Here is a 14,496-nt window from a genome sequence, read left to right as displayed (position 1 = left end):
ACTGCAGATCACTCTACAGTCAACCCTGTACTCTACCCCCGATGAGAAGAGTAAGGTAAGTCGATGGGAGATTTTCTCCTATTGACCCCGCACGTTGTAGACCCCGTGGTAACTTGACCTAAGGTACGTCACCTCCAGCTTTGTTATTCATGTAGCTGGAGTTGCGTAGCGTAGGTCGACTTACCGCGGTAGTGTAGACATAGCCAGAGATGTAGCTATCCCAACCTAACTCCCAGGGTAGACAGCACTGCCCTTGAAGAATTCTTCCATCGACCTAGCTACTGCCTCTCAAGGAGGTGGATTATCTACATAAACAGCTGCACTGCTGTAGCATTTTAAGTGTAGACATACCCCAAGCCTTTGTAGGTTTGAGCCTATGCACAGAAGATACATTCATAGGTTTCTACAAAGTCCACCCATTACTTAAACTGGAAGGAAAGTTATTTTTCTCTTTAATTGATAATCCTTGGTTCCATTGAATAACCAAAATACCACTAAAAAGTGCATTTATATACAAATTGTTGAGCAGTATTATTCAAAAGTTTGGTATACAGTAACTGAAGAATGCCTATGATTTAAATGCATAGTTTGTTTTTTTCTTGTAGATGTTTTTAATCAAACTGAATAAACATTGTAATTCTTTATCACTTGTGACATCTTTAGACACTAGAACATAGCAAAAGAAACAACCCTTTCTTTTTCAATAAATAACAAAGAGCAAGTTCAAAGGGAAAATAAATGATACAACACAGGATGAACACATTTTAGTAAATTCCAAGTTTCCTATCAGTGTGCGTCAGAAAGAGAACCATACAATCTACTCAAGTTGTTCTTGAAATTCAACTAGTAAAAACAGAAAACTAGGGCTCTGAACCACTTAGGGAGACTTTTATGTGTCCATGTGCACTCAAGTGCACCCACATGAATCCAGTTGTAAGACTGGGCCAAAATATTGAGATGTATGTAAGTATTATAAAAGATTTCTGAATCAAATAATTTAAAGAATAATTTAAAGACAAAAGTTACTGTGCTACTTTAACACATCATTTATTACTATACTTCTCAGTACAGTACACAGACCATCAGGTATTATGTCATATTTTATAACACAAAGTGTTAAAAGAACAGGAATACTTGTGACACCTTAGAGAAAGCTTATGCTCAAATAAATTTGTTAGTCTCTAAGATGCCACAAATACTCCTGTTCTTTTTGCGGATACAGACGAACACGGCTGCTACTCTGAACCCTGACAAAGTGTTAAGAAACTTAAACCAAGACACACGGATGACTTTGTGCACTACTGACATGCAGCCAGTTCTGGGCCAGAACACTGCTGCTGGAGCCAGGAGGTGAAGAACACCACAGCTATTGGACGGTGTATATTGGGAATTAGGGAGCTATGCCATAGACACTCAGGTGGGACTCCAGCCAGGGAATGGAGTTTGACAACCTGACTCTTCCAAAACATGCCAAGGAATCTTTGGGATGGGTTGTCAGTTTCAGTGGCAGACTTCGATATTAAGGGTGAAATTTTCAGATACAGACTCTAATTTGCCCCCAAACTCTGTAGTGAGAAATTACCAACCGGGACTACACACTTAGCCCTTAGCGACCAGGAGGGCGCTGCTTTAAATCTTCCCTCATCCCAGCCTGTCGGACACCCTGGAGTTCAGCCCCCCGCCCGGGCGAGACCCTGGGGCTAGGCTCCTTTGGTCCCCCGGGGTTCAGCGCCCCCCTCCGGGGCCGTTAAGAGACCCGCGGGTTCAGCCCCCCGCTTAGGCGAAACCCTGGGGCGGGGCTGGGCTCCCTGGGTTCCCACCTCACTGCACTCACCCGCATCCCGCCGCTCCCAGCCCGGCAGGGGCAGCGGAGCTGCGGCCTTGTTTGTCTGGCGGTTACCATGGGAACCGGCCCGAGAGCCGCCCACTGCTCCCAGCCCCGGAGCTGGGCCGGGCCGGCCCGTGCGGGGAGGCGGGGCCGCTAACCGAACCCGGAAGGCCCCTGCTAGGCCAGGCCTTGCTCCGGCGAGATGCGCGCGGAGGCAGAGCTCGATGTTTTGCTCCAAGAGGCCACTCGGCGGAGACTGGCGAAGTTTGACGAGCTGAGAGGTAGGGGCCGGGGTCACTGGTGGCCTCTGGGGCGGGGTGTTGGGGTGGAGCCGCTGCCCCGCAGGCTCCGACACTGGGCAACGCCCCCCCCCCTTCCCGGCTTCAGCAGCGGGGCCTCACGCCCAGGGGAGTCACCCCGGAACCGCAGTGTCAAGCTCCCCTTCCTTAGACTAACAGTCCCAAGCATAGGCCCTGACCCTGCAAACAGAGACCCATGTCCCCCTGGGCGGCCTTAACCAGGCCCGCCCAACTGAAACACCTGGGCGCCTCCTGAACTTGGATTCCCTCTGTGATCTCATTGATCTCAGCTGAAAGCATGAGAAGTAAAGTTAAGTACGTGTGTAAGTGTTTGCAGGATCCGGCGTTTGTTCGTGTAGCGTTTTCCACCTGTAAATGTGAAAGACAAGCACTTTTCATGGAAGGTAAGTGATATCCCCGACACTGGCTCTCACTCTTTGTAACTGGTGGGGAAATTGAGAGGTGGAGAGTTGGGTCCAAGTAAGCACCCCAGAGGGTCACTCAGCAAGACCACAATCATGCAAACACTTACACATATGCTTAACTCTAAGGATGGGAGTATTCCCACCAGGGCCGGCTCCAGGCACCAGCTTACCAAGCAGGTGCTTGAGGCGGCCACTTCGGAGAGGGGCAGCACGTCCAGCTGTTCGGTGGCAATTTGGCAGACGGTCCCTCACTCCTGCTCGGAGCGAAGGACCTCCCGCCGAATTGCCGCCGCAGATCGCAATCGCAGCTTTTTGTTTTGTTTTGTTTTGTTTTGTTTTGTTTTGTTTTGTTTGGCAGCTTGGGGTGGCCAAAACCCTGGAGCCGGCCCTGATTCCCACTGACTTCATTGGAACTGCTCACATATTTAAAGTTAAACACATGCATCAATGTTTGCAGGATCAAGGCCCAAGTCATTTGTAAAGATGGGGATAGAACCCAGGTCTCCTGTCCTTCAAAAGAATCCACATGGTAGATTCTTACATCAATGTGACTCCGCCTATGTAGACCCTTTGGCTCATTCACAACTTTATGAAGTGTGGTGTTTAAAGTAGGGGAGAAAAAAGGTTCAGATCTGGTCTGAAATAATGAGTTCTGAGGGGGAAACTTCAGCAGATTCTACAAAGAGTTTTGGGGGACAAAGGGAAGAGTAAGTAGGGAGGGTTACAGATTATTTTTAAATTTCTCCATTTTATTGTCAATTTTTTTAAAAAGGGGGGGCGAGAGGAGAAATACAGTGTTTCCTACAACTGCTAGTTCTGCAGATCAACATGATGTTACAAGACTGAATCTGAGAAGGTTTACGGAGACTCGGATTACAGGAGAAATGCTGCATATTGAATATATGAACTGCCCTATATGAATGTACCCATGTTTTATAAAACAATTATTCCATTAAGAGTGACCGTTATATAGACAAAGGATAATTTAATTTTCATGGGATTTGAATTACAGCGGGTTGATGGATAGCTCTGAGCTGAGAGCATCACTCGCATTAACTCTAAGGAACAAATGTAGTATAGTATTGTTTTATTATTTAGGGTCTAGTTAAGAGTATGCAGATTCCTTGATGCACCCATAAAGAGCGAAATCAACACTGTACACCACAGGTTAAAGTGGCTAGAATTGTTACATGAATAAGGCTATAAGGCCATGTCTAGACTAAGGGCTTGTCCATACCAACAACACTTAGTTCGCAGCATGCTGGGGGATAAATCTACTACTGCTGACACACACTCACAGTTCCTTAAGCACACTAAGGTTTTTATAACAAGATACATACATAAAATCCTAAAATGAAATCCTGACTTCACTGAAGTCCATGGTAAAACTCCCATTGTCTTCAGTGAGGCCCTTATTTCACCCCTAGTGTAAATAGGGCACACTGTTGTTTTATCTTAATGTAGCCAGTCGAGGGAATTTGTAGTAGGAAGTTTAAGATTTCTGGATTTCCTAAGTATTGTTGGGAAAGTCTGTCATAATGAATATTCATGAGGCAACAAAATTAACGTTGTATATGGCCACTTTTATTTGGACATTTAATAACATTTGGGTGCTTGATTTTACAAATGTAAGTTCCTTTGATGTAGTTTTTGTATGTCGTACTATGGAGAATGTCATTAATCTCTCACTATTATACCCTGTGATGGTCTCTCTTGTTAACTCACTTTTCAAATAGGTAAAGTCACACAAACTGGAGAATTCTGGGATGTTGTTGTAATTACAGCAGCTGACAAAAAACAGGAATTGGCTTATCAGCAACAGCTATCAGAAAAGTTGAAAAGAAAGGAACTCCCTCTTGGAGTTCATTACCATGTTTTTGTGGATCCTCCTGGACCAAAAATTGGTGGGTATTTTATTGCCAATTTTTCTGTTTTCTCTTACATGACATAGCAGTTGATACATACCTTTTTCTGACAATCAGTCAAAGAAATTAACTTTGCCAATCTCTGACTACGTTCAGTATAAAGCCAGAAGGCACCATTGTTACCATCTGGTCTGTCCTGTATAATATAGACCATAGAACTTCCCTCAATTAATTTATATTTGTACTAGTATGTATCTTTTAGAAAAATAGCCAATCTTGATTAAAAATTTCCAGTGATGCAAAAGCCACCTCAACCATTGGTAAGGTTCATCATAGTTTAAGATTTCACTATAAATTGACTAATTTTCAGACAGACAAAAAGTGCTCATTGTAGTAAGTATTATGACAGTTGTATCTCTTACAGCGAAAGATTTCCAGAAAGCTGTTAGAAGCACAATTATATTAATTAAATCACAAAAAATGTTCTAATGGCATTAAGCAATGTATTTTGATTCAAATGTGTAATTATTAGCATTAATGAATCTGGTGCTCCTTTGGACCTCATATCAGTTCAGCAGATATATTAAAATTTACCTAGTAACATTTATATATTGCCCTTAAGGAGCATTCAAGGTATATATCATGGTGGTTTAGACTTCGATTGTATGTTAATAATATAAGTGCATAACACAGAATGTCACTGATTCATGTTGTTTCTTATATATTCATACTGTACATCACAACAGATCCATTATGGTCTATAATGGAATACGTTTACACCTATTAGATCCATAACACTGAAAACATAGCAAGAGTCTTAATGAAAAGTAGCCACTGAGCATGCACATGCACAGTGTCATCTTGTAAATTTCATTAGCTCAGCCATTTGTTTGTTTAGAAAGTAACAAATCTGATTGGAATATATATAGTATAATCTCCAAACATTAATTTTCAGAAATGAAATCATTTTATGTTATAGTAGAACAATAAATATCAGAATACTGGTAAACGTCTATTTTTTTTTCCTTTTCTGTACTTTTCATGTCAAAAAGATCTTTTGAAAACTTGCTTAAAATCATTAGTGAGATTTTGTGTGACAGGTTACATGTTAGAGCCAATTTTTATAGCCTCTGTAACTGATGACAGATCTTTAATTATGTCACTCGGGATGAATTGGAGGGGGGAAAAATGTTCTTCTTCCACCCTCTCCCCCCAAGACCTGCCCATTTGAGATGCTTTTTATAGTGGATTGTGCAGAGCATCATTAGGTGACTGCCCAACCTCCTTCCTGCAAGGTTTGATCATCAGTATTGACATGGAGATGAATAGTACCATCCTTTCAGAGTTGTTTTATGCAATCTCAGGTAGATATCATTGCATCAATAGACAGTACACAATTTAAAAATTATCTTTGCAGCCATGAGGACTAGAGACTTCATTTAAAAATAATTGACAATTTATGCTCTGGAGCAAGAGGTCAGCATCTTAAAAAGCACTTACGTGACCAGCTTCCCCAAGCAGCCCACTTCAACCCCTGGTACCGATAGCACATGAATTTAATACACTTGACATGTTTATGTAACTAATGTTTATATTCTTAATTTATGTATTGAATATTTTGTAGGAAATGGTGGATCAACTCTTCATGTCCTTCAGTGCTTGGAAGAAATGTATGGTGATAAATGGACTTCTCTTACTATCATATTAATTCATTCTGGTAAATCCTTTTCCTGTTTTAAATTTTCTGTGACACTATGCTATTTTTTTCTTTTCTCCCTGAATGAAAATGTGGTGGTGGTGTTGGGAAGAAGAAGTTGTCAAATGTGATCCCTCTTAAGTAAGCTCAGATTTGGCTGGCTGACTTGGCAATCGAATGGCATCTGAATGTGGGTTTGCAGTTCATGTCCAACTATCTCAGCTAAAAGAGTCTGGAAGGGCTGTGAAACAGCAACCTCAGCTTTTTGAGAGAAAGAAGCCTTATGTCATCATACAGCAACATCCTCTGGGGGAGATGGGTTGTTTGGCTCATTTATGGCTTGAAATTGCAAAAGGGACTGCTTACATGTAGAAAGAAGAGAGACTTGAATGCCAGTCGCTTGATGACAGAGTTTGGCTCTATGCCAGATATTTGCTGATTTTAAGGGAGTGGGAGAAGTAAATATAAAAAATGGTGACATGGGAGAAAAGGACAGGAGAGTGGGAGGGTTTATCTACCAAATCAAAGATGAAATGGAAGTAATTCAGTTTTCTTGTTTCCATTGTATGCAAAAAGTCCTTTTCCTAGTTTACTGTGAGCACAAAGTGTAGAGCAGTGTTTCCCAAACTTGGGACGCCGCTTGTGTAGGGAAAGCCCCTGGCGGGCTGGGCAGGTTCGGCCGATCGCGGCTCCCACTGGCTGCGGTTCGCTGCTCCAGGTCAATGGGAGCTGCTGGAAGCGGCACGGGCCAAGGGACGTGCTGGCCGCCGCTTCCAGCAGCTCCCATTGGCCTGGAGCGGCGAACCGCAGCCACTGGGAGCCGCGATCGTCCGAACCTGCGGTCGGGGCAGGTAAACAAACCGGCTCGGCCCGCCAGGGGCTTTCCCTACACAAGCGGTGTCCCAAGTTTGGGAAACACTGCTGTAGAGGATAAAGTCAATAAATTAGGAAATGCTCTCTTTAACGCATACTGTCTTTTGGACACTCTGAGGATCAAGATCAGGATCCAGCATTAATTCTGTCTGAAAGAGTTTGACTGACATTAGAAATATCAGTTCTTTAAATCTTCATTTTTCTTTTTAAAGGCATGCTTAAAATACAGCCATGTGCATATGTAAAATAGCCACTTCGATATTGTAACTCATAACTAGTTCTTGATAATTGTATATACCAATAAGAGAGATCTTTAAAGAGGAGTGTGTGTGTGTGAAACTTGTATATAATAAAACTATTTTTTTTTTTTAAGGTGGTTATAGTCAACGTTTACCACATGCAAGTGCACTGGGAAAAATTTTCACAGCTTTGCCTTTTGGTGACCCTATTTACCAGATGTTGGAGTTGAAGTTGGCAATGTACATTGATTTTCCTACCCATATGAATCCAGGAATTCTCATTACTTGTGCAGATGATATTGAACTTTATAGTATTGGAGCAACAGATGTCATCAAGTTTGATAAACCTGGGTTCACTGCATTAGCTCACCCTTCAGATTTGACTATTGGTACCACTCATGGAGTATTTGTGTTAGATTCATCTGCTTTATCAGAAAAAGAGCTTGAATACAGATCTTGTCATCATTTCCTACATAAACCTAATATTGAAAAGATGCATCAGTCTGGTGCAGTATGCATAAGGAGGAATTGCTCTCAACCAAACTCCTCTGGAGAACACTATGACTTAAAAATGGACTATGAGTATGTGTATACAGACAGCTTATTTTACATTGATCATAGCATTGCAAAACAATTACTAACATTTTTTAAGCAGCTGGATACTCTTTCCTGTGAAATAGATGCATATGGTGATTTTCTCCAGGCTCTGGGACCTGGAGCAACTCATGATTACACAAAAATCACAGATAATGTCACAAAAGAAGGATCACAGTTAGGAGAAATAAGGCAGAAGCTATTTTCTCTTCTTAAAGGAACATCACTTAATGTTATAGTCTTAAATAACTCCAAGTTCTATCATATTGGGACTACACAAGAGTATTTGTTTCATTTTACTTCTGATAGTAAATTGAAATTGGAGCTTGGCTTACTATCTAAAGCTTTTAGCATCTTTCCAGATAAAGCAGAAAACTCAGATATATCGGCATGTGTCATTCAAAGCATACTGGATTCAAGATGTGTTGTAGCACCTGCCTCTGTTATTGAATACTCTAGGCTGGGACCTGAGGTTTCAGTAGGGGCAAACAGCATTGTCAGTGGTTGTTGCATAAGTGCTAACATAGATGTACCACCAAACTCTTTTGTGAGTTCATTGAGCATCAGGGTTAATGGAAAAGTAATGTATGTGAGTATGGTGCTTGGTGTAGAAGACAACTTGAAAAAGAATGTGAAATTGTTGTCAGACATACATTCCCTTCAGTTTTTTGGAATCAGTTTACTGCAGTGCTTGGACCTCTGGGACCTGAGAGTTTCAGACCAACTCTTCTCTGGTGACAAGACAATTTTGGGTTTGTGGACTGCTCGGATTTTCCCTGTTTGTTCTACTTTAAGTGATTCAGTTAGAGTGTCATTAAAGATGTTAAATGCTGTGCAAAACAAGTCAGCTTTTAAACTGAATGGCTGGAAGCTCCTGTCTATTGAAGAAATGCTCTTCTACAAAGATGTAGAAGACATGTTGAAGTTCAGGCAGCAAATTTACGAAGAAATCACTCTACAAAGAAACAAAGAGAAATCTGATTTGTAAATGTACAGTATTTTTACCCTTTTGTCTTTCTTTAATATGAAGATGATTGATTGTTTTCAAGCTTGTAAAACCCAGAAGCAAAAAGTACACATCTTTTCTGATTTCATTGAAGTAGAAATAATGAAATTGCATTAGCAGTGTTATTGTAGCATAACATTAATAATGCAAAAAACACAGATAAACTATTCTTTTGATGAAAGAATTAATGAAATATTTCAAATCTATGAAAAAACTAAGAGGTGAATTTTCTTGGGGTATCCATTATGTGGTGGGGTTTTTTTTAGTTTTTGTTAAGAATATGGAATGAACATTAATTAAGAGTTTGATTGTACTTTGAAGAAGTTTTAAGTAGTTTTCAATATTGGCTCTTGCAACATAGTGTGGCATAGCAATGAGTTACATTTCCCTCTTTTCATGGTATCCTTTTAAAATGGGTATTTTAAGAGGCTAAGGTAATTTTTCATTATGCTAAGCAAAACAAAAGATTTTTTTATATTTGTTTAAACTTTAGCTCGTCATCATTTTTACAAGCAATGGGAAATTTTGTGTATGTGTGCTATATATATCTTCTTGCAGAATACCGAATAATTTGTGGAAAGAATTTATCTAAAAAGCTGTGATCTGAAATATTGTATCATAAGTAAATTGACGTAAATGCACTTTCCATATCTCTGCATCATGGTCCCTTCTGAATCAAAGATTTCCAGAATCTAATGGCTCATTAACTTATGATTCCAATTCTTTGAATCCCCTTATGGTGCTCTCAAGACTCTTACATCTTGTGGACATTTCATAACTTCAGTTCTCAAAGGAGACCAGGGCCAATAGAATGTTCTGGTTCAGTATCAACATTGAGTATCAAGCTGTGGTAATGCCCCCTTCATTGTCCCATGTTCAGCTGTGTCCGCTTGCTACGTGCAGTCTCTCCTTCAAAATAATGTCCCTTTTCGTTCTATAATACTGACATTCACAATATTCAGTGGCACTGGGCATAGCTGTTTTGCCCAGAATTTAGAATGTTGTAACCATACACAGTCTCCTCTCCGACAACTCTTCCTGCCCCCTTTAGACCTTACACACTTTCCAGAAGCTTCTTAGTTGATGAATATACCTGCTCTTTTTTCATCATCTGGGAACATGCAGTCACATTTCCCAACCCACATCACCCCTTCCATCATGCATTTTTATTCTTGTGCTGACTGTGGATGATCCTGTGCCCTGGCTGTCCATTTTGTGTCTGTATGCTGCGCTAATTAACTCTGCACACTCCACAAAGTAATTTTAACTATATTTTTTTCTCAGATTGTTTTATTACATTGTTACAATTTAAAATATTTTAACTTTTTTCCCCTTAGAATGTGCCCATTAAGCTTTCACAATGCTAGGGCAAATGAGTTAACCCAACATATGACTCTGCTATGCATAAGTGAAAGGTATTTGTTCAGTAGCCGGAAATGTGAGCAAAAAATAGAACTGCATTTCTCATGAAAAATATATTTGAAGTCAAACATGAATTTTATTTTTGTCAGTCTCCAGTCCCCTAAAATTAATTATTTTTATATTGTAAGCATGGAACCAGATTCTGATCTCTGGCACTAGTGTAAATCAGGAGGAACTCCTTGGATTTACTCTAGTAAAACGAAGATGAGAATTGAGCCCAATATCTTTAATGTTTAACAATAGTTTTAATGACAAGGCAATGTATACTGAGTGCAAAATAATGTTGATCATATCATGGAATTATCAGTAATAAAACTATCCCTTGTTGAGTTCTCCAGAGGTTTTAGATGAAGGGAAAGCATAGGGTTATAATGTGGAATTTGAGGTTTGGCTTGTTAGGGTAGGGAACCTAATGAGTGAGTGCCATGGTTCACAAAAGCTCCTGTGCTTGTGAGTTGTAATCAAAGACTAAGTATTATCAGATTAAATTTGTACCAACCTTTTTGACATATCTCACAGTAACAAAGTGCTTGTAGGCTGCTTTCTTAACTCCTATTGATATTTCTTGAGGCCAGTTCCAAGGCAATGGAATATCTCACCAATATTATTTAATACCAAAGTTTTCCTTAACCTTCATCATGTGTCGCTGGTAAGACACTACTTCTTTTGGAAGGTTTATCTACTTGAGTTAAGTCTTCTGCATGTGAATCGGTACAGAAGAACTAGACCCCCCAGAGACTTGCAAGGGGGGGGTTGAGAGTGTGAATTTAATTTACAAGGATGGATGCCAAGGAAAAAAAGGTCTTAGGCAACAGGATAAAATGTTAGTGAAATGTTGTTGTTTTTTTAAATGGCTGGAGAGGCATATGTTCGTGAAGACTGAGATTAAAGTTTACAATCAAACACCATACAAATCAAGAAGTAAAAAGAGTCATAGAACATGGTGCATGAAGTCATGAGAATGCTTAATCTATCTTCAAATTTGCATAATCTTTGTGTCATTAACTATTGTGATGTTATACAAAACATTGTGGAAAACACAAATGTTTGACATACAGACTTTGGTCTCTAATTGAAGACGCAGACTTTGCTCCTAGATAGTTTTCATGCTGAATTGCCTCATCAATTTAAAGACTTAAATTCCCGGTAACCAGTAATTGTATTCTTTTAACAGACTCATTCATTCTTAACTATTATAAGATTTATTTTAAGAGAGTCCCCAAACATAATGCATTAATAACCACTTTGTTCACTGAAATTAGTTTTAGTGTAAAGACAGAGATTTTGGTTTTTGTATCCACAGCTGGTGTTTGGGGATGAGGAGGTAAGAGAGAGGCACACTGACCAAATAGTCTCTGAAGAGTTCTTAATGGAGCGGCAGCATTTCTGAAAAGACTGCAGTCTGTATTCCTCCCAACAGGGAGGACAGAAGGAGTAGAATCCTGGTCAGACCCCACCTTGCCCAGCCATGCCTCTGTGGTTTGTGGAGTGCCTCGGAGCACTCCACAACATTTGGGCTTGAGCTGGAGTTCGAATGTCTACAGCCCCATAGCATGAGCCCCACAAGCCCAAGTCAGCTGACACAGGCCAGCCGTGGGTGTTTAATTGCAGTGTACACATATCCCAAGTACACCTATCTGTAGTAGCCCACCTTTCACTCCCCACACAGGTGCATGCGGAAGCAAAAATCTCCCTGAGGACTCTTCTTCCACTTAAGAAGAGGAAGCATTGTCTGTCCCAGAATGTGGAAGCACGAATGTGCTGCTTACTTGCTGTGTTCAATAATATTTCTGTTCCCGGCATTTACGCATGCTTCCCTGCACTAGGCAGGTTGCAAGAACCCAGCAGTTTTACAAAGCCAGAGGGTGTCTGTTAAAACACACTGCGGGGTTAAAGGTTGATCTTATCTCTGTTTTTCTTTTATGTTGTTATAATCCACACAGCTTCCTTTGCTTCTGCTAGTTAGTTTTACAAGCAGAACTGTTGATAATGACAAAGAAAATAATCGTCCCCAACAAGGTTTCTTATTATGTAGAGCTGTTCAATCAGGATCCTATTAGCAGTACTAGCTATGGAATAATGCATTCGTGGTGTAAGAGCTGGTGGGATGCCAGGCTCAATGTAATTCATCACAGCACTGATATAACCTATCAAGGCCAAGTTACACTGAAATCTGTTGTTGCCAAAATATGCTCACAAATCTGTGCCTAATTTTTTTCCTAACATGGAAATATGTATATTTTGATTATGGTGTCACGGTAGGACAGTAATTGCATAGTTCGTAAAACAGTGTCTAGTTTAAATCTGATTTTTGAAGCCCACACACATCCTTTCCGCTTTTTGTTTTGCTTTGTTTTTTGTTTTATCAGAGAGGAATTTTTTGGGAAAGGCAACAGCACAAGCTGTTTTAGCATGTTCCTTGGGAAAAAAAATTGTGGATTTAAACAGTTTGACAATTTGTGTTAACATTTCTGTGCAGGGGTGTAAACCCCACACTGGCCTACAAGGGGTTTACAAGAGCCTGTGGGTTCAACATCAGCCCCAATCCACTACATCTGCATCGAGGTTGGCCTAGCTCAGTCGATAGCTGATGGAGAAGGGAAGCAGATCTCCAACTTGTACTGGGTGATGGAAGCCTGGGAGCTGAGTGAGACTGCTGTCTGTCGGAGCCTTTGTGAGGAAAAGTTGGCTGAAACGGAGCCTAGATGAGTGTTAACTAGAAAAGACAAACTGAATAGAAGGGCTGCCTGGGTCCAAGACAGATGACTGTCAGTTTTAGTTTTGTTGTATTTGTTTTGGAGCTTGGATACCCCGAAAGGAACTTCGGTGTGATTTAGCTGGAGAGCTAAGTCAGCATGGGGCCTAACCACATTGGAGGCGGATGCTGACTATTGAAGAACCAGAAGGAAACTGAGATATGGTGAGTAGTACTACGGCAGGCCACAAAGGAATGCTGCAGCACTTGACCCTGCAACGATTACTTTTTCCGCTTTTAATTCAAACAACGTGGGCTAAAGATTTCAAAATTGTTTTACAGGTTCATCCCCCATGAAAAGTAACAGATAGGCCTACTTTTACCTGTCTGCCTGAAATTATTGTCTGGCATATAATTTTATTCAGTTTTACAGAACTTGGCCCATTACCTGGACACAGTAAAAAAGAGTTGCACTTAATTGTATCGTGCTTCATAACATAAGAATGGTCATACTGGGTAAGACCAAAGGTCCATCTAGCCCAGTATCCTTTTTTCTGACTGACCAATACCAGGTGCCACAGAGGGAATGAACAGAACAGGTAATCATCAAGTGATCCATCCCCTGTCGCCCATTCCCAGGTTCTGGCAAACAGAGGCTAGAGACACCATCCCTGCCCATCCTGGCTAATGGCCATTTATGGACCTATCTTCCATGAACTTATCTAGTTCTTTTTTTGAACCCTGTTATAGTCTTGGCCTTCACAACATCCTCTGGCAAGGAGTTCCACAGGTTGACTATGGCTTCAGAATATTGAGGAATCCTATGCAGGATCTCTACTTTTTTTTTGTAGTACTACTATTACCAAAGTAGAGAGTGCTCAAACAATTGACTGTATTAAATATACTGTATGTTGCATTCATGGCTCAAATGTTAACTTGCGTCTACAGCTCTTAAAATATGTGATAGCCTGGAACAGTTTGTGGCTAAGTAATTTCCTATTTTCCTATCACTTTTGAATAGATTCGTTAAATGTCCACTCTTTTTCCTTTGCAAACCAGTGAGGTGTTTCATGTCCGGTCTCATTTAACATGTAGCTTGTCAATGCATTGCCCTGAGAGGAAATAAAACATTTAAATGTTGAAGCAGAGAACTTAATAAAAGCAGATTTTTTGTAACAGAATAAGTGTAGATTTCTTTTATGGGGTGAGAAAGATTAGACTTTTTTATGGGCTTGTGGCAGTCCATGATTGCTTTCTACACTATATGTTTTGGCCTTGAGTTTTCAGAAAGCAAATAGGGATCGATAGAGCTGCGGTTAATAAAATTGGGTTTCCTCACGTATTTATTTCATGTTTCTAGTATTTAAGATACAATTAGGTTTACTGTAATACCTCTGAAAAGCAATCATTTACAGAGCTATGTTTTAAATAAACTATAGTTTTCCATATACTACTTCAAATAAAATATTATAAATATTTTTTCATATGCAGTGTTTTGCTTTATGTTTACAAGTATAAGTATATATGGCTGATGCACAGATTTTGCGCGATCAA

At 40.3% G+C, this 14,496-nt stretch overlaps 2 protein-coding genes across 4 annotated transcripts in view; one reads left to right on the top strand and one right to left on the bottom strand.

Annotated features, from left to right (window-relative positions):
- Positions 1-2,046, bottom strand: part of LRRIQ3 (leucine rich repeats and IQ motif containing 3) — a 66,921-nt gene extending 64,875 nt beyond the window's left edge. For all 3 annotated transcript variants that reach the window (XM_034780268.1, XM_034780270.1, XM_034780271.1), the window contains exon 1: positions 1,835-2,046. The gene's annotated coding sequence lies outside the window, so the exon portion shown is untranslated. The remainder of the gene's footprint in view (positions 1-1,834) is intronic.
- Positions 1,956-11,023, top strand: FPGT (fucose-1-phosphate guanylyltransferase). Its single transcript, XM_034780272.1, has 4 exons — positions 1,956-2,109; positions 4,289-4,456; positions 6,042-6,134; positions 7,360-11,023. The coding sequence occupies exons 1-4, from the start codon at positions 2,031-2,033 to the stop codon at positions 8,805-8,807; spliced, it is 1,788 nt and encodes a 595-aa protein (XP_034636163.1). The 5' UTR covers positions 1,956-2,030; the 3' UTR covers positions 8,808-11,023.
- Positions 11,024-14,496: the final 3,473 nt, after the last annotated feature.

The sequence above is a fragment of the Trachemys scripta genome, chromosome 8, assembly GCF_013100865.1.
Source record: "Trachemys scripta elegans isolate TJP31775 chromosome 8, CAS_Tse_1.0, whole genome shotgun sequence".
In the NCBI taxonomy this organism is placed as follows: domain Eukaryota; kingdom Metazoa; phylum Chordata; order Testudines; family Emydidae; genus Trachemys; species Trachemys scripta.
The sequence above is the reverse complement of the archived record's forward strand: the minus strand, read 5'-3'. Positions and strand labels throughout refer to the sequence as shown.